The 20,456-nt window shown below is 54.2% G+C and overlaps 1 protein-coding gene across 8 annotated transcripts in view; it reads left to right on the top strand.

Moving 5' to 3' along the window:
* Positions 1-20,456, top strand: part of LOC144177728 (low-density lipoprotein receptor-like) — a 56,465-nt gene that overhangs the window by 11,282 nt on the left and 24,727 nt on the right. For 6 of the 8 annotated variants that reach the window (XM_077705303.1, XM_077705302.1, XM_077705309.1 and 3 more), the window contains exons 2-3: positions 4,635-4,748; positions 17,640-17,762. In XM_077705303.1, the coding sequence (XP_077561429.1) occupies positions 4,635-4,748; positions 17,640-17,762 (237 nt within the window). The remainder of the gene's footprint in view (positions 1-4,634; positions 4,749-17,639; positions 17,763-20,456) is intronic. The other 2 variants (XM_077705307.1, XM_077705308.1) reach the window with 2 other exon arrangements.

The raw sequence follows: 20,456 nt of genomic DNA, 5'->3' as shown, positions 1-20,456 counted from the left end.
TGGAAGAATGTGCCTTTCTTTACTTGGTTAGTTTGTACACTGTATCTAGCTCCAAGTCAAGGTCGCTTCACACAAGCGCTGCACAAGCGCACATGCGACGCTTCGCTGACTGGTACGCCAGTAGGAAAATATAAGGCCTCTTGAAGGTGGAAGAAGAGTCAGCGAAGTCAATATAGGTACTAAGGAAATAAAATCAACTGATATTTTTACCGTACAGCGTAAAACTAGGGTGCGGGAAGCACTTTTTTGCGCTGGGCGAACAAGCACAGCGGCCAGCAGCACGACTACGCATCTGCGAACGCTTTTCCGTCTAAGAAATGCAATTGCTAGACGTGAGATATTGTGGAAACTTGGGGGATGCTTACTGCACGAGCGCAAAACAACAAATAGTCAACTAAGCTGCTTGGAATGCTAAAACTAAATAAAAGTGTAAACTGTTTATACATTATATACCTTATATTTCGAAGCTCGCCCGCGCTCGCCCGTGGCCTAGGGGTTTGGAGCGCTAGGTATGTCAGTGCAAATGTTTGCAAGTCACAAGTTCGCATCCCCGAGGGTACGTGCTTTTTTTTTATAAGTTAACTTTTTTCTTTTCCGCCGGTGTTTTCTATACTGATTTCAACTTTTTTTGGGGGGCCGCAATGTTTATTGCTCCACGAACTAGTTCACAGAACGCGCGCAGGCTGGCACTGGCAGGCTGGCACGGGCGCGCTAGCGAGTTCTCGTTGGCGTGCTGTTGCCATAAGCACCGACTGCTTGCGGGCAGTGGGCAGAGGCCAGAATCAACAGACCCTTGGCCTGGTGCGAACACGCTTTTAGGGGCGAAGCTATGTCCATCCCTTGTGTCTCGTGGTACGTGACCGCCGCATGCTTTCGGAGATGTCGCGAAGTGGGCCGCGTTGCACGCGCAAGAACCGGCTGCAACCGGCAGCGCAAACTCGGCACCGGGAGCGCGAGTTTGTCTGTGTTCGCCAACGGAGGCGCGAGCGCACGTGCACTGCGAGGGGGAGATCACGCAAGAGATCACGCCACGAACGCAGGCAGTCGTTCTCGGAGATCGAACGAGACGCAAGGACCTTTGCTCGTTTCCTCTCGTCTTGTTCGGGCACAAGTTCGCCCTAAATAAAAGTTCTTTCTTTACCGTTGTGTCCCATCCTACGTGACAAATTGTGGTGGAGGTGCGGGGTAGTCCTCGATGGCGCGGGGTCTTTCACCAGGTCTGGGCCTGGGAGCATTGACTCCGAAAATAAAAGTTGATTTGTACAATGTACGCACACAGTCTTACGTCTTTCTTAATGATGTAATGGGCGAACTTTCACGGGAGAGTTACGGTTACCGATGATCTCCCCCTCTCGAGCTTCGCCCCACTTATCATCATTCATTCCGTGGATATGGCGTGATTTTTTTACGATACAGGCATGAGTGAGGCAAGCTCCAAATGTAGGGGAAAAGCGAATGGCATTTGAGCGTCTGCGGGGACGCGGAGGACGTTCATGCACTGCGTAGGCCTCGGCTAGTGAATGCTACGATTCCAAGCCGTCCTGGGAGGCTTATCTTATGCATTTTACAGGCGACAACATGGCAGGAGCGCGGTACGATTATTACTGAGATATTGAGAATGCCCATCCAACAACGCTATTGGTTGTGTTTTACAGAACCGAAACCGAAACTTGTTTGATTGCTAACCTTGGGCATCGTCCAATCACGGTGCCCCCTCCTCCCAACGTCACAGCCTTGGTGCGGCCGCCGCAAACCGCGCATGGTAGTTTTTCTTCTTTCGCGCTTTGTAAAATAATTACCGATTTGTGAACCGGATAAACGATGGAAAATGTGCTAATTTGAGCCAGTCTACGCAGTGCAAGCAAAAACGGGAGCTTGACAAATTCACTTCAGTGTCCCTTTAAGGCTGGGCGGCAATGAAGCGGTCAACACAGCAGCAGCTCTACCATCCGAGCAAGAGCTGGAGCCTGTTTACCCCACAATGTACCCCTCGCCCAATTGCCCTGCATGTGGTGCACAAGACGCCATCTTGTGTGGGATCGCCCCGAAGGCCCATTTCCCGCAATGGCCCAGCACTGGGAGGAGGCGCTGGGGAGCTCAGGCCTGCAGGTTCAGAAGAACCTCACGGACTCACCTGACGCCCAGACCCCACAAATGTCTCGCGCAGGATACCCGCCGGGATACTGCAACGCGCCGAACTCGGGGTCACGAGGCGGCGACAGGCGCGCAGTGGGAGCGGGGTTTCAGCACCCCCTCTGTCCTGCGGCTCGAGAAGACGAGCTTTGCTTGAAGTGCAGTTCGCCTGTTCTCTCCCTCTCTCTCTCTCTGTCGCCCGCCCTCCGAAGCAGCCCCTTGAGCCTCTGGGTCGTGGGCGGAGCTCTTGTTAGCGGCCTGCCTGCATGCGTGACCCGGCACCCGAATGTCGCCGGGCGCGTGTTCCCCTGCCGCGTTCTGCGCGCGCCGAGATGCTTGAAAGGAAGCGTCTGGCCGCACGCGCTCGTTCCTTTTACTCGCGTGCGTGCCCGTGCAACGCAGTGCTTGCTGGGGCAAGCCCACAGGCCAGCGCCGCAATTTTCGATTCGGTTGTGCTCTGTGGGTTAGTGCACCTGCCGTGCGGCATAACGTGGACGTCGCCGGCGGCGCTGGAGGACGTGGGGTCTGCCGAGCTGCTCCAGAAAGGACTGCTGCAAGGCTGCAGCTGTCATGGACGCGTCCTTTGCGCGATCAGAAGCACCGATAGCGCGCTGCGAGCGATCTAGATACGCGATAGGCCTTCCCATTGGCCTCGCCGGCTGAGCCACCCAGAGGAGCCACGGCGCCTGTCATCGCGCCACCTTTTCGGCGTGTCGCGCAAAGTGGCTGGCGGGCGTCCTTGGACCGGCTTGTTTGCATTCCAATTCGCGTTCGAACCTGTGGCGCCCCCAGAACCTTCCGGCCAGTCGCCGGCGTCGCGGATCGTGCGACGTCGTTGCCCTTTCCCGCCTGTCTGCACTTTTCCCTTCCTGGAGGGAGTCATGCTTCGCCGTACGCATTGAACCAAGAGGTGCCTCACCGAGTTTTGGGGGGCCAAGCCGCTTAGGGCTGGGGCTGTTGGCGTGTCCTGTCGTCGTCTCGTGTAGTGGCGGTACTAAAACACCGGGTTTCGCCTCGTGCTTCAAAGACAAGAGACTTATACAGCCCCCGCAACGGTTTCATCTCCGTGGGCAAAGGCGCCAAGAACACATTTATACACTGCATGCTTCTTGCCGCCCCAGGAGGTGGCCCGAATGTTTCATGCAGGCTGGCCGTTGCGCGAATGGCGTTGGACTTGAATGCAGTCGAAGCACGTGAATAAATCGCGCGCGTCGGTGAGCAGTTTTTGAATATAAAACACCTATCAGACCAGAAAGGGATAACCTTCGCCTTGTGAACGCTGTACTTGCCGAGTTTGTGCGCTCGCGTTTCAAGCGGCGGCAGAAAGGAAACGCCGCTGGCGTGGTAACAGGAAAACGGCCGTGTTGAGCCGGCGACATCCCTCGGAAACGGCTCTTCCGTAAGGGCGCCGTTCAAGAGCAAGGGAACCCGGCTGGAAAAATCATTTGCTCGCTGCTTATTTTTCCGGCTTGTACAGGTGCCGTCAGAAGTAGTCGGAACACGGGAGCTGTGGCCGAACCGCATGGGAGCGCCGTGTAGCTACACCTGCGGTAAACGAAAGGAGCAGAACACGCAGCGCCTGCTGATGGTGAAAGCCCCCCTCAACCCACTTCTTTTAACGTGGCTTCGAGGGTTGTTCATTCGCAGCATACTGGTCTCGGCGATGACGCTGATAGTAGACCCACCTAAAAATGTTATAAAAGAAAAATTGTCACTTTAGATCCCTGCGATTTCAACGCTTCTCCAGCAGCTCGCGTGCGCTGAAAGGGTGAGTGACGCTGCCAGATAGCGCCTGTGCTATCAGCGCCATCGCCGCGACCGGTATGCTGCGAACGAACAACCCTCGAAGCCGCTTTAAAAGAAGTGGGCTGACAGGTATAGAGGGGCTTATCACTGTCGGCGCTGCGTGTTCTGCTCCTTTCGTTTACCGCCGGTGTAGCTACACGGCGCTGCGATGCGTTGCGGCCACAGCTCCCGTGCTCAAATTACTTGTGACGGCACCTGCACATACTTTTCCGGTACAGCGGATATTTCGATCCAGCCGTACTCATTCCAGCGGTTCAGTCCCAGTGGCCGTGCTGCTGCCGCGGTTGTGGGAACGTCGGCAAGGATGAGGACGGGATAACAGCCGCATCGCCTTTGTTTTAACCGCGGAGCTGTCCCCTCGTCCGTCCGCCGTAGGTCCTGCGTCACGCAAGCAGGCCCGCGGACGGCCTCGCAGAAGCCGGTCGCCAGACCCACCGACAGAGGGCGCGGTGGTCTCGCAAAGGCGGCTTTCTCTCTTCGCTGCCGGTTCCCTCGGGCGAGCCGCAGAATTTGCGTGGCGACGGCGCTGCCGCTCTCGCCCGGTGGCGTTCGAGCGGACGCGGGAGAAGCGCAGCTCCGCGGTTTCAGCCGCGGTGGGGGAGGGGCTGACCGCTGGGCATTAGTCGCGTGCACGCTTTGTGCGTGTTGTCGCGGGCGCCTAAAAGCGGCGCGTTTTCTCCTCCTGCCCCATGCAGACCAGTGCTCCACGAGCCAGTTCAAGTGCTCCAGGCACGACAAGTGCATACCCAAGACGTGGCGGTGCGACGACGAAGACGACTGCGGAGACGGCTCCGACGAGGAGAACTGCGGTGAGTGTTTCGCCTCGCCCTCTTTCGGCAGGGAAGTGCTTTTGGGCCTAGTCGGCCGCCGTCGAGTGTTCAACCTTCCACGGAGCCGTTTTGTGCCTTGCTTGGCTCCCCGCCCGTGCTGCCTGGGAGGATTCTTTCTTGTACGAGAACGCCGGTTCATTTAACGTCGTGTCGGGTAGGGGCGTGAGTGCTAGTTGCTGCGCCGCTGCAATGGTCTTGGCAGTCCGCTTGCTCCGCCGTGTGCGTAGTTATTAGCCTGTCGTGACCGGGACCCTGGTGCGCCCCCAGCGTGTCGGAAACTGCAGATCCAGCCCACCGGCCCAGTCCTGTCCCCGGGAACGAGCGGAGAGGACGGAGTGCTGCCGCTGCACGGTATTTTCCCGCCCCCTGCATGTGTCGCCCACCTCGCTGCACAGGCCCGCCCGTCTCGCAGCTCCCGCGATTGATGAAGTGGCGGTGTCCTCTCGGCTGAATAGTGCGTACGAGTCGCGGAAGCAGTTCATTTGCGGGGAGTAGTAGTAGTAAACAGATGCGCGAGGGGGCGAGTAGCTGAATCAAGTGGTACAGGCCGGCCGACCATTTAATTCCCGTCCTCTAATGTGCACATTACAAAAATCGGGCTGAAAACCCGCACCAACAAAGGTATCGCACGTTTAAACCAATTCAAAATAAATAAAATAGGCACTAGGCCAAAAACAGTTTTAGAAAAAAGGCAATTCCATGTTGATTAAAAGAAATTAAAAAAAAATAGAGTACAGCCTTCTCAAGGACGGCGTCCCGGACCAGTTACTCTTCCGCTGGACAGCGTCGCCGCTCGCTGTGCTGCATCTTTTGGTGGGTAACATGGAATCTGCTGTGCAGTAGTCATGTACACGGCACCTCCGACGACGCATTGCCGTTGACCAGGTCCGTCTTGTCCTGCCTGCCTCTTTCCCCGAGCTGAGCCCAACATCGGCTTCGGGCCACGCATGCAGCGGTGTAGGCGCGGGTGGAGGCTTGTGGGGAAGGCCTGCAGTGGACAGAACAGGGACCGGGATGCTGCGTGGGCCGACGCCGCTGCACGCTCGCCCCTCTCCAGTCGGGGCCCTGCCGCCGGAGAGCAAGAACGACGTGTACAGACTTGGCCGCGGAGAACAGTGCTAGCGAAGCAGAGATGGCAAAATTACTTCCAAAAAGTAATTAAATTACAGGTGTCAATGACATTACATTTCTATTACTTTTCAAAAATAATAAAATTACTTTGAAACGCATGAGAAGGGAACGAAGAGGCACGGGAAAGAGCTCCCATCGAAGCGTTGTTTCCTCCGCGTTCGTAGAGTTCCAATGCCCAGAGACTCTCTGGGCATTGGAACTCTACTTGTTCAACTTTTCTTGGTCAACTTTTTATGCCGCAAGAGAAGCAGACAGCTAGCTATATCATAGTCAAAAGTAATTGGGACAGTAATGAGTAATTTCCATGAAATTACTGGCCTGAAGTAATTTATTACATTACTAAATTACCAACACTGAAAAGTAATTCATTACAGTACTCATTACAGCAGAAAGTAATTTCATTACTGCCAAGTCTGCTTAGCAGTGCGGCGTCCCAAGGGCGCCGGTGCGGTGAGCGGTCCCACCGAACGACGGGGTGCTTCCCTGACAGTCCCGTCCGATGGGTCGCGAACAAGGCGTGATGGGCTTCCGGGAAAGCACGCGCGCACACCCTCGAATCGCTCCGCCAGGCACCGAGGCGTGAACGGCGAGCACGCTCGCCCGTCGGGCCTCGATTCCTTGGCCGTTGCACAATCACAAGGAGGTGCAGCCGACCTCTTCGAATCGGGTTAGCGCGGAGCAACATTTGCCGAACTGCGGACGCGAACTTGGTGGCCTCGCCTATTGTGAGGGAGCGGGATAAATTTCGTGTACAGGGAGCCCCACGGGCTGACGGAACAAGTAAGCACTGCCCTCCGCGTGTACGTCTGCGGTGAAATATGCACTGCCGAGTCGAACTTGCGACTCTGCTCGTTTGCTAGCGGTCGTGTCGCTGTACTCGGGATCGCTTACGGTTGTTTGTTTGTCGACCCAGCAGGGCCATGCTATGGTGCAGACCAAGCCCGGTTTCGCCGCAATGGCCCCCGTCAAGGTCGGCGCATTGAATGCGCCGGCTCCCCGCACAGCTCTAATCCCGGCGCGTCCACGGCCCAGTTTGGGACGCGTATTCCGGTCTTGGCTGCCTGCCGGGGAACACCGCTGCACCGCTTTGCACTCGGGCCTCGCGTCGCGCCCGTATCTCCTCGCTATGCTTCTCGCCTCGTAATGGGCGCAGCAAGTGCGGAGTTGTGGCGGCATCGGGCCCGCCTGCTTGGTCGCTTGTGTCGGAACAGGCCACTGCCGGAAACCAAGTCGCTTGCCGAAGCGCTGAGAAGGCCGGCCTGTTGCAGACAGCCTGCGCCGCTGACCGTGGCAGGCCGCGCCAGCGCGACCACCCCGCAGGCGGCCCCTTGCGCACAGCGGTCGGTCCCATGGCCAGCTGGATGCTGCCGAAAGCGAGGCTGGGGCGTGTGCACAGGCCGAGCTTCGACGACGGCCAAGCGGTTGCGTGGACGGCGCGGGAGGAAGCGCTCCGAAAGCACGCGCTGGTTCCTGGACAGGCAGTGGTGGGAACGAGGTGGCCCAAACTGCTTTGTCATGGCCCTTTCGGAGCCGGCCAGAGGCGGCTTGCGCTGAGCACGGCCTCGCCCAAAGGTGAGGGTGCCTGGGCTGAGCCTCGAAAGTTGCCTGCTCATTTGGCCCCGCAAGCGGGCCCGGTGCCTTCTCGTTCGCCATGCGCACGGCGGCGGCGGCAGCGGTTAATTCTGCGCCAATCGCGGGGCTCGTAAATCCGGCGCCGTAAAAGGCCACCGCGTGAGTGGGCTGATAAAGGTTCCGGCAGCTGCGCATGGCAGCGGCTTTCGGGATCAGCTGCCCGGCGGCTTAAGCTTTCCAACAGCCCTTCCAAACCGACGAGGCCGTGTTTCGGGCACAACTCCGCGCGTCATGCCAGGCACCGATCGGGGCCTTAGCACGTGCGCGTGACGTTGCAGCAACACTGCCAGTGCACTGCGGGGACTCGAGCAAAGCGTCGAGGCCACGCCACTGCGTCGTTGTCATGCTTACGAAAGTACCTCCATTCGGGGATCCTTCTGTGCGTTTTCTTCCGCCGTCGAGCGTTTCCAGAAAAAAAAAAAAAGGCCGCGGCTTAGTTCAGCTAACCTTGGATAGGCAATGCGAAAGCTTGCTCAGGCGCGAGGCACACGGACGACTGGTGCACGCGACTGATCGTTAGGACCGGTTTTGGCGTCGTTCGCTGGTCGGAAGAGGCTCACGATGTGCGACTGGCAAGCCAGATGCAGTGGTGCCACCGTTGCGATCGTTGTGCGGCCACATCCAATGACCGCCCGAAGGTGTCATTGCTGAGAAAGTTTCTTTCGAAGCCCCGAGGAGGCGCCAGTGTCAGTTCCCGGTATTTTGTGGGCACTCCGCCGCCGCCGACCCGTGCGCTCTCCGCCTGGTGGACGTGTTGCCAGCGGTACGTACAGCATGGACGAGCGGGATCGTGGGTGCTAAATGTTCCCACACCGCTGTACTGGACATATAAGAATGCAATGTATAACGTCAGAGCACCGTTTATTTTCACTTCAAGTTGATAAATGTTCACTTTTCCCTCTCGGATTTCTCTTGCGCATCCCCAAATCGGCCGGAATGCGCCTAGGCAGGGAGGCCACCACGTTGCGAAAGCAGTGGGCGGAGCCACGCCGACGACGCATCGCACGCGCACTTGCAGCATGTGTATCAAATTCACGCGTTCGACTGGTCGTGGCGACCGTCGTAACGGTCAGTCGCATGCGAATCGCGTGCACCAGTCGTCCATGTGTCTCGCGCTGTAGTCTGGTTGAGTCTTGGTTTAGCTGACCACGTCTCAAAGCCGTTCGGCTACGTGCAACGCTCACAGGAGGAGGCCGGGCGAACGTCATTCATGGAGAACGCACCGTTCCTCTTCGCCGGGCGCGAGACGAGTCACGTTGCCCGAAACGACACCAGCGCCGCATGCATGGGAGGCTGCGGGCATAGTTTCTCATAGAGATAATGTAGTTTCTTACAGTATACACTAGAGAGGAATATCTGGCACTAGCGTCAAGCGGCTCACATCAAGGTCGTCTGGGTCGTCATGGACCGCCATTATACATCGCGCTCGCCTTAGTTTCTTCATTGGCTTGGATTGAAACGTTTAGTGACCGCAAAATTAAACGAAGTGCCACAAAAACGCGAAGAATAGTGTGCAATTAAGTGGAAAATAAAAACAGGCTGTTTTAAAACGAAGGAAAAAAGAAGTAAAGCGTATTATTCGCCGGAACGGTTGTGCCTGCTATTCCGCAGGCCAAGGTTGTAGTTACGAACAATGTTAATATTTGGGGGTAACTCATTAGAGACTGTGATTTTATTATTTTACCCTTATTTCAAATAACAAGTTGTTTGAAGAGTTTCGAAAGTTTTTTGAGCGTGCCTATGAAAACGTTGCCTTCGTGGCGAACCGGTGGACCGCGACCGCCTGCTAGTTTAACAAGAAAAAAGAAAACGTGTCGTTACAGTCGAGGACGATGACAAGATAGGATGCATACAAGCGCCCGTATCTGGTCTTCGTCGAAGTAAGTTTTGTTTCTCCTTTTCTTTGGCTACAAATTTCGCGGCGGCATATTACCCGCTCAGTCATACGTCCTTCGACTGTGGCATGAGCAACGCGAGGTGCGATTACTCATTTCCTGCTGTTTCACTGAACACGGCTACCACAAAGCAGGGAGGATTTCGGCTTCCTTGTAGCTCGTAAACGTGTTAATGCATAGCGAAGAAAGCAAATCCCCAAAACCGCTTAAGAATCCGGTTGTCATGCCAAGCCCAAGCCAAAAAGGGGGGTCTTCCCATGAACCCCCACGACGACATGGCTAACGAGGCGCAGTTTCATCTCTAGTATACTTACTAAGAAACTCTATGGCTGCGGGGGGTTGTTGGCTGCCTCGGCCGCAGCGGCGGTGGCGACCGCTGTCGGCGCCCGCAGGCGCCAACAGCTGGCCCGGCAGATCACGCGATGCTCTTGGAGGGGTGTGTCGCGGGGGTGTTTCTCCGGTCAAACGGTCGTTTGCGCGTCCTGCACGAAATCGCTGGACGAAAGCAGTGAAGCTTTGCTTTAAAGGGACACTGAAGTGATATGTAAACATTGCGGGATTACTTGCGCAAATTGTAGTCCGGAGTCCCCAGGCCATGTTTCGACAACTCTGAGCGTGTTTACGCGATTTTATTTAGTAGAAAAATTAATTCGAAAATGCTGTCCTCCTCTCTTTACGCTCGCCCATTTTCTGTGGCGTTTTCGTGTGACGTCGGGAGGAGCCGAGCTCGCAATTGGCTGCGCTACTGCACGGCTCCCCGACCTTCCACGACCGAGTCAGTCGGCCCAACGTTTAGTCCGCCGGCCGCCGACGGGTCATGGCAATTCGCTCGATCAGTTGAAACTAAGCCACAACACGTTTGTGAATGGAAGATTGTGCCTTTCTTTACTTCGTTAGTTTGTACTCTGTATCTAGCTCCAAGTCAAGGTCGCTCAAGCGCTGCACAAGCGCACATGCGACGCTTCGCTGACTGGTACGCCAGTAGGAAAATATAAGGCCTCTTGAAGGGGTAGAAGAGTCAGCGAAGTCAATATAGGTACTAAGGAAATAAAATCAACTGATATTTTTACCGTACAGCGTAAAACTAGGGTGCGGGAAGCACTTTTTTGCGCTGGGCGAAGAAGCACAGCGGTCAGCAGCACGACTACGCATCTGCGAACGCTTTTCCGTCTAAGAAATGCAATTGCTTGGCGTGAGCTATTTTGGAAACCCGGGGGACGCTTACTGCACGAGCGCAATACAACAAATAGTCACTTAAGCTGCTTGAAATACTAAAACTAAATAAGTGTAAACTGGTTATACATTATATACCTTATATTTTCGGCAACTGCAGCGCTCTCGCCCGTGGCCGTGTGGTCTGGAGCGCTAGGTATATCATGGCAAATGTTTTGCCCGTCACAAGTTCGAATCTCCGCGGGTACAAGCTTTTTTTTTTTTATAAGGTAACTTTTTTGTTTTTCGCCGATGTCTTCTATACTCAGTGCACCTTTTTTTGGGCCGCTACGTTCACTGCTCCACGAACTAGTCCGCAGAACTCGCGCAGCGTGGCACTGGCGCGCTAGCGCGTTCTCGTTGGCGTGCTGTTGCCATAAGCACCAACTGCTTGCGGGCAGTGGGCACAGGCCAGAATCAAGAGACCCTTGGCCTGGTGCGAACACGCTTTTTACGATACAGGCATGAGTGAGGCAAGCTCCAAATATGGGGGAAAAGCGCATGCATTTGAGCGTCTGCGGGGACGCGGGGGGCGTTCATGCACTGCGTAGGCCTCGGCTAGGGAATGCTACGATTCCAAGCCATCCTGGGAGGCTTATCTTATGGATTTTACAGCCGACAACATGGCAGAAGCGCGGTACTACGATTACTGGGATATTGAGAATGCCCATCCAACGACGCCATCGGATGTCAAACATGTTGATTTACAGAACCGAAACCGAAACTTGTTTGATTGCTAACCTTGGGCATCGTCCAATCACGGTGCTCCCTCCTCCCAACGTCACAGCTTAGTTGGCGCGGCCGCCGCAAACCGCGCATGGTAGTTTTTCTTCTTTCGCGCTTTGTAAAATAATTACCGATTTGTCAACCGGATAAACGATGAAAAGTGTGCTAATTTGAGCCAGTCTACGCAGTGCAAGCAAAAACGGGAGCTTGACAAATTCACTTCAGTGTTCCTTTTTTAATAGCAAGCGTGCGCCCGGCGTCGGCCAGCTCCGCCTTCGAGAACACCCTGCCCGGCGTTCGTGGCGGGATCTCTCGCGCGTTTTGTATGTACTCGCCATGTTCCCGGGCGTTCGCGCCTGAAGTGGGCAGCTCAGACGCCGAGTTGGCGAAGCTGGTTGCCGCGAGTTCTAGCGCGTGCTACGCGATCCGCTTTGGGAGAGCTGGGAAAGGCTGCGGACAGAACGATCCGGTCCTGCCATTGATGGAGAACTTTCAGCGGCAAGTTCGGAAATCCGTGCGAGGCGCAACAGCCGGGTCTCCGACGGAGGCCTCCAGCTCTGCTCTTTCTCCACGCTTGCGCCACTGGTGCGAGCTGCGCCAAATTCTCGTTTTTTTTCTTTTTTTTTTCTTTCCTTCTGTAGTGACCGAGGGTGCCGCGCTGTGTTAGACAGCGACTGCAGTTGACGTCACGGATGGGCATACTAGGGAAGGGATCCTGTGGCTCCTTTGAATTGCCGACCAGTGTGAGAACCACTGCGTTTCGCGGGGTGGTTCTCGCAGTGGTCACAGGAGCAAAACCCACGTGTCTCACATTCGTCGTGACCCGATTTTCGCGAACCGGCGTTGGCGCTGGCTGTTCTGCTAACGCAGGCGCGTTAAAGCTGCCTCGAGGATAAGCGGCACAGCAGTGCTCTCTCGCTGCGAGCCGCGACGCTGCTGCCTCGCGCAGCTTCGCTCCGAATCCGAAGCTCCGCCCACGTGAAGCGTGCTTCGGGGCTGCTGATCGCAGCGGCCGTCCGTGTGAGGAGCCCGACTCCCCCTTCCGGCGATGCTCTTGACACTGTTTCAGCGGCACTGTTTCGTCGCCCCCTTTTCTTGCGCGCTTTCGCTCAGCACTCCAGCGAGCCCTGCTGGACGCGCGTGAAATGCGCATTCCCCACACCCTCGCCGAGCGCCGGTTGTGGAGTGCGCATACTGAAGTCGACGTGAGCCGAGGGCCTGCTACCCTCGGGATGGGAAATTCGCCACTCTCCCCGCATTCCCTGTGTGAAAATGTGCGCCGTTGCCCCCCTTTTTCGGGCACTCGAGTGTGCTTGCGCACTTTGAAGGCGGTAGCGAGCCACTCCGCTGCCGCATCCTCTCTCCGCCTCTCGTGACGCGGATGACTCCGACAGGCGCACTGGCTGAAATTCCTTCCCCGCAGTTCTACTCACGGGCTGTCACGGGGCCGAGCTAGCCTCCGGCTCCGGACCACGCAAAGCAGGCTGTGTGTGGCCGTTTGGTACCACTCGCGTTGGCGCCGACGATTCCGCTCACGTTTCGCGTCGTATGAGACAGCCTGCTAGCGGTGTGGCTGCTTACGCGTCCTGCGTGAAAAAAAAGAAACATCAGCCGTGCGTCATCGAGTCCCTCAGCTCTGTCCTGTTCCTCAGTGTCTAAGACGAACCTCCTTACTTTCAGCGCTGCCTCTAGCTGGAGCAGTTTCGGTTCCGCTTGCAACATATGTTTACTGTTCTGTTGCAAGCGAAACCGAAACTGCCTAGTTAATCGTGATGCAAGTCTGAACAGCGCACATTCGGACGAACGAGCGAGAAGTGTGCGGTGCTCAAACTGTCACCTTCGCCCGATCGTTTATGGCGAGTTGCGCATGAATACCAAGCAGTGGCGTGCAAAATCCCGTTGCAGGGGGCACAAATCCGAAGATGGGAAACACAATAACCAACCTTTTCTGTCCTCCGTGCAATAACCGAACCTTAAGGGTGGTCATTGCTGTAGGAGTATGCGACCTCTTTATACGAAATCATTGTCGCTGCCAGGCTTATAGTATACGGTGATCTCCTGCTTTTTCTATTCTTTAAGCTTCGGAAAACTCCCTCGTACTGTTTTTTTTGTCTTGCTTCAATAGATTACTGTTTTTTTTAAATCCAACTCGGCAGTATGACCACCACCAGTGCAGACCCACGTGACCTTGCGAGTGAACGGACGTTTGTATTCTATGGTGCGTCTATTCTCACGGGAGTCGTGAGAATTACCTTCGGAAATTTCTCGCGGCAGTTCCCACCAAAGACTGATGCACCCAAACTTAGCTTAATAATATTAGTTGACGTAACCTAACATAGCAGAGCCTCCGTTTTGCACAGGTAACCAACGACAGTCGCATACTGCTGCCACGTTATAATTCAAGCGATTCAAGTGACAAAAGGGGGGGGGGGCCCTGGCGAAAAAAACAATTGGAGGTCCAATTGGACTTGTCAAAAACACGATTGGTCCAAATGGAACCATTTGAAAATGCAAATGGTTCCATTTGAACCCATTGTGTTTTCGGCAGGTCCAAATGGTCCTCCAATTGTTTTTTTCGCCTGGGGGGGCAAGGTTTCAGGTAATGTACGCTACTGTAACCTAACCTTACCGAAGCTAAGCTAACGTGTAACTTAACTAAACTAACGCAACGAAACCCCACGTACCCTAACCTAACTCAATCCAACAGTTAAACTTAACCGAGCCCAACTTAACTACTTTTAAACAACCCAACCCAGAAGTCACGTGCGTCGATAGCGGGGTAATTGGAATAACCAGAGTGGGAAAGCGCTAACGATATCGCAATAAACGAATAATTCTGGAATTTTGAAAACTTCGAAAAAAAAAAAAAAAGCACAGCTGACCTCTGCCGTATTCTAACTCCAGTACTCTCCTTCCAAAGCAGGCATACACCGCAAAGCCACGGAAAAGGCCGTAAAAGAGTTTTTGACGAATATTTGTCGCAAAGAAGCCCCGGGTGGCGTTCTCAGCCAATCGGAGGCGACTGCCGTGAGAACGGTAATTATCACGGCTGCCATGAAAACAGACGCTACCATAATTCTTAGTCGGAATCCATATAGGGTTCCGGTGGTCGAACAGCATCTTCACAGACCGCAAATGTTTCTTCTTCGTCCCTGTTTTAGCGCTGTCTGTTTACGCCGAGGTGTCCACGGCGGACTATCGGCCGTAGCGCACAGGCTGCAGGCACGTGTCTCCGTCGGGCAGGCGCCGACTGGAGATTGCGTCGTCTTTTTGACCGGGGAGTGGAGCTGTGCGCGCGGCCCAGCGCTTCGAATTTGAAGTCCGATTAAGCACTTGGCACGGCTGCGTGGGCTTATTTTGCGCGCGGCGGGGCGAGGGGGCATTTCGACCTACTCCTCCGCTCGTTTCGTCGCACGCCGGCGTGGCCTTTCCCTGCCGCCGCCGGCGGTCGGTCGTGACGTACTGCCACACCTCGCGAGCTCATTGGCTGCTTGGTGAACGCCTGATTCTACGCCATCGCGCGCGTCTCTGTCCCTTCTCTTGTTGTTCGCAGCGGCGGCGCCGTCTCGCCGTTCATTGTTCGCGCAGCTTTTCCGCGACCGCCTTGTGGCACGTGGCGTAACCTTCAGGCGGCATGTCCCAGCTCGTAAACTGTGACTGATTGCCCTCTATTCCGCGCTCTCCCCGAGGAGGCATTGAACGCAGCGGCCGCATCCGCCCACCGTACGTACGACGCCGCTCGTACGATGCCGCACGTCGGCCCACCTGCCCTTCGTATTTCCTCTTGCCACGCGCCACTCCGTGTCGTCTGCTGCACGATTCGTTCCGAGCGTTAATCTAGCGTCTGTCGGGAATGTTCCCGCGCGCGGATGTTTCGCGATACCCTCTGGGCGTGTGGCTGTAGAAAACAAACAAAAAGCCCAAGTTTGTCCCGGGTCGGCTTCACTGCTCTGCACAAACGCATTGCTGGTAAGGCATGTTTACAGGGCAGTATAAGCATTCTGATCACAAGCTACGGAGGCCTCAGGACATTTCCCGATGACGTGACGTGTGGGTTCTTGCTTGGGATAGCCGAAGAATGCTTGTGCACCAAAATGTGCGATGTTGGGTGATCGACAATACCGATGAAACACGGGCTAGTTGGTGCGCGTTGATGGCGTTGACTTTGCGTCCACAAAACGGGGACAAAAAAAAAAACTGGCTGATTCCTCTCATAGGAATCGGTAAAACACGAAAGTGACATGTGCAGCGAAAGGAGCATGATTTGTGGTTTGGTGGCTGTCTTGTGGGTGTGCTTGGCGAGCGACGCATTGCTGGCGGGTCGCTTCGGCAAAGGTGCGACCAGTTTCTGTTCCGTGGCAGGCGGTTGCGTTGCGACGAGCTCAGCTTGTTGTGTGGACTGTGAACGCTTCCCCCCGCTGGTGTGTCTCTCGTCGCTGTCGCCCACGCAACATCCACCCAATCGTGGCGCATAATACAAGTTCTCTCAAAGGAGTGCGCAGTGTAGGTTGCCTCAATTCACGCGTGTCCAGGGTGCCTCGAGGCACCTTGAATGGTCCCGTGTCGCCGCTATTGGGTCAAAGTGCTTAACGCACTGCTCTTTTCATTTCCCGCAAGACTCAGCCGCGCGAAACAGAGAGACGATTCAAACATCGCCAGTAAACCGCGTTGCTTCGATAATTTCAGCGCAGTTTTGATACAATGACTTGCTCCGGTGACGAGTGAGTGTCCCAAAATGGCGGCGCCAGCGTAAACGTGTTTCCACCCTGTACGGCGGACGCGTGAATTAAGGCACCCTATGCATGTCCCCCATACGCGAAGTTCCTGGCATCGAGGCGCCAACTGTCTGTGCTCATTAGCGCCATGATGCGCTGCTTCGCTCCGCCTCTTCTAGATGGCAGCACCATCTGAGTGAGTCATATGGAAGTATATAAGGCCTCGTACCTCCCGTTGCAGTGAGAGTTCGTGGGCTCTAAGCCGGGCGCTGCCGCGTGAATGACACTTTTTCTGGCGCCGTCATTTCTGTGACGGATATGACGTCAGTGAGACCCCGGAATAAAACACTTTCGTGTTGAAAAGACACGGAAACCTGGTTTTGTGCGCACAAAGTTATTTCCATGGTGAACAACCACTGACCAATTTTTACTCTGCTGTGGGGAAGCAACACCCAGCCAGTGAAATGCTGCCAAGTTACGGCCTGTACCAACCAGGGTTGTAGCCAGGGGGCTGTTTTGGTGTCAGAACACCCCCGGAAATTTACGCATGCAAAGAAATACTACATTGTTTGGGGGTCTGGCGCAGCCGCTTTTTCTTTTTATTTTCTCGGTGGCAGCCCCCTTTCCCGAAATATAATTCTGATGACACCATGGGTGCATATGGTTCAAGGTGGTTCGCTTGTGCATCTGCCTTTTGAAAGAGAAGCTTCATTGCACCCAAGCGGGCCATATTCGAAGACAGGGCCGTTAACCACTGCCGAGCCTTGCTGCATGTGCAGTGCTGTCATCAGGACTGTTTGCTTCGGTTGCCTTATGCCCTGTTCTTTACCTTGGTTTTGCTTATTGATGATGATTGATTGATTGTAGGGTTTAACGCGCCGACGCAACACAGGCGATGAGGCGCGCCGTAGTGGAGGGCTCCGGATTAATTTTGTCCACCTGGGGATCTTTAACGTGCGCCGAAATCTCGTACACACGGGCATTTTTGCTTTTCGCCTCCATCAGAAAAGCGAGGTTTTGCTTATTGTTTCGGTGTCACACCTGTTTTGGGGCATGCTAGCAGTTCTCTTGAGAAAAACTTTGCTAATCTTGAATTGTCAAAATGACTGAGCCATTGCACAGATTTTGCGACATCAACAATGCACATTGGGTCTGTCGAGTTACAAAAGTAACGCTGTTACCGCGTGAGGTAGTGCTCTTCCTTCTTTGTGTTTTCCTTGGTCGTGTGCAAATATGTCACGCCGTGCTTGATTCATTATGGCACCTAACAAATTTTGTCGGCCTGCACGGTGAAGGTGCCATATCGATCTGGCACTGTTGTTCCTAGAGTCTCCAGGCTTAATAATGAACTAACAGTGCTTGCACACCGGCTGGAGTGAAAGAAACGGGGTCTGTTGCCATGTCCAAAATTTGGATCATGTTGGAGACAGCGCTCATGCGTGGTGAACAAGTTCCTGGGTGCCGCTTTCTGCTCGCCGCGCGCAAATACGAGGGTGGGTGGTGGTGCCCGGTCTTCACTGCCTTGCTCGACTGACTCCCTTGTCGCCGTCCCCCCGCAGAGAAGCGCACCTGTTCGGAGATGGAGTTTGCGTGCAAGAACGGCCACTGCATACCCAGCCGGTGGCAGTGCGACAACGAGCCCGACTGCGAGGACCACTCGGACGAAGACGTGGCCATGTGCAGTGAGTCCGCTGCACTCCCGTTGCCCCTCCCCCACGGTTCTTCTTGCGAGGGCTGGACGCCAAGGACGTGCCCTCAACCCGTGAAGGGTGCACTCTTGGTGGCAGTTTCCTCTGCCTCGGGAGGCCACATCTTCCGCAGCTTTTAACAGCGGCGCTGCACAAGCTCGAGTTTGGTCTCGTGGCGTTCGCAAAAATACAGTTAAACCTCGATGTAACGAACTTCAGTGTAACGAAATCCTCGATGTAATGAACCACGGAATATTTTGAAACTTCAAGTGTATGCACACCATGTATTTTCACCCTCTCTGTAACGAAGTCCCACTTGCCGGAATTACAATGTAACGAAGTTTCATGGTGATTCAGGCACGAAATTTCAGTTGAAGTAGATTTTGAGACGCAAGCGCCGAAACGGGGTCTCAATAAAACGCAAACAGCGACACGGCCCGCCCAATGCTGCGGATGCAGCGAGCCACAGAGTCCGTGAGCGAGCTCCTTGCTTGCAATTGCATGGTGTGCATACATGGGTGGCACACTCGTTCTGTTTCTGTCGGAGCTTAATCGTCTACTCGGGCATCAGCATGAACCTCATGGACCGTTTTCTCCCCGCAAAAACACACCCGGCAAGCCGCAGGCGCGCTGACGCAGCAGCTGAGACCACCCGCGTGATGCCCCTAGCAAAAATTCTGATACAAATTCTAATACCCGTATGCTTATTGCCACTAATAGACCTATCAGCCTGTATTAGTCTATTAGTTCTATCAGTCTGTATTAGCCTATTAGTTCTATCAGTGTGTATTAGTCTATTAGGTCTATCAGTGTGTATTAGTTTGATAGGTCTACCAGAGTGTACTAGTTCTATCAGAACCAGTGGCAAGTTTGAACAAAGCAATGAAACATGGTAACACATTTTATTATCAGGGTACACAGACCAATTCCTCTGGCTGACAGAAATCTGGCTGAATAATTTAACGATACATAAGTTCGTAACCTGATTAAGAACGAACGAATTGCAATGCAAATCCACAAAATAGCTGCAGCATGCAATCAGAAAAGCTGAAGTCAAACCTGTACGGCCCAGCCATAGCTACATATCTAGCGCATTAATGGACGATTGAACAGCATTCCCATTGCGATGCAACTTCAAAACAGCATTCACCCTTCCGCCACACGCGATTAGAATGGAGTCTCTTCGTCGCGAGGCATTCCCTTGAGAATGAACAAAGGAGTCCGAAGCGGCGAGGTGACGGGTCAAAGATGGGTCGGGCGGCGGCCCGGATCATACTTGTCAATGTTAGGCGGGCGCTAGACACATCGCCAACACTTCTGGATGACGTGATGCACACGCTTTTTTCGATGTCAGAGGTTCGTTACACAGCATAGCAGACGGAGCAAAGATGTCCGAAGCCGCGAGGTGACAGGTCCATGATGGATCGCGCTGCGGCCTGGTTCATACCTGCCAAAGTTATACGGGCGTTAGACACATCTCCAACACTTCTCGGTGACGCGATGCACACGCGTCTGATGTGAAATACCGCTACAAGGCGCTTCCTTCTAACCGTCGTCTTCCCGAACGTACACACACGCCAGCCGCACTTTGACGTTATCGCCAAATTGGCTTCCCAACGAAGACCATTGGCATGGCTTGGCTTGACTTGACTTCGTTGCAGTTTTTCTGGCTTCGTTAGATTTCTTGCTCTTGCGGCCTCGCAGGTAAGGTGGCTTATCGCAGGCGCAGCACTCCTAGCTCCCATCAGCTCTCTTCATGATAGCTGCGCATTTTTTAGGAGCGAAAGTGAAAAAAAAAAAAAAAATGTTGACCTATTTTGCATAATAATCTGATTAGAGATTTACGGACATTTACCAGTGAACAGAACGCTTCATAATATCATACCAAATAAAAAAAATGCCCCACCTTCCCGCGAGGGGAACCCTGTGGAGGTGCGACGCATCTTCGGGGTTCACTTGGTGTTTCCGTTGGGTTGATTCTCTAAACGCGGCGTAACGTTAACGATGACGGCCTTGTGGTGGCTGAAGTGTACAGGTAGTGGATGGTGAAGTAACGGGACCACCGTGCAATTTGCAGCGAAGATCAAGTCTATGCACGTGCCCGAAATTGGAACGCCAGTGCAGGAACGACGGCGGCTATGACGCAACGTGGCGGGGCTATGATGCAACACAATCCAACACTATCCACTTTAATCCAAGCCAAGCCAAGCCAACCCAATCGAATCCAATCCAGTGTCCCTCGCGAGAGAGTGTTCGCTATCGGAGAGGAGAGGGGGTGAGCGGCGGAGAGCACAGCTCGCGCGGCGAGGAGAATGGGGGAGAGGTGTGGACGGGCAACAACAACGCCGTATGGAGGGACAAGGCGAGTGAATGAGATGCAGTCGCATCTAAAATTATTGCTCAAGGGTGATCATTTCAACCTTTTGTTACATAGTTGGATAGTTTTGTTGGATAGCGCGTCGTCCTGTGTATTTCTCTTCTTAGTCTACGTCTTTCCGCGCCTGTTTTCGAGATTTCAAGGGCACTTCGTGTTATCTATGCATACAGCCCAAGAATTTAAAAATGGTTTGTAAAAAGGTAGTGCAGTTTGTGCCTTGTGATACTCTAGTAGAAGAAACTTTATTTCAAAACCGATTGAAAAGTGCACTTTTCCCCTGGAAGTTAACTGTGTAATTTTTTTTATGCTCC

The sequence above is a fragment of the Haemaphysalis longicornis genome, unplaced genomic scaffold, assembly GCF_048455015.1.
Source record: "Haemaphysalis longicornis isolate Haplotype H1 unplaced genomic scaffold, Haemaphysalis longicornis Haplotype H1 scaffold_30, whole genome shotgun sequence".
Taxonomy (NCBI): Eukaryota; Metazoa; Arthropoda; class Arachnida; order Ixodida; family Ixodidae; genus Haemaphysalis; species Haemaphysalis longicornis.
This window is presented reverse-complemented; position numbering and strand designations above follow the sequence as displayed.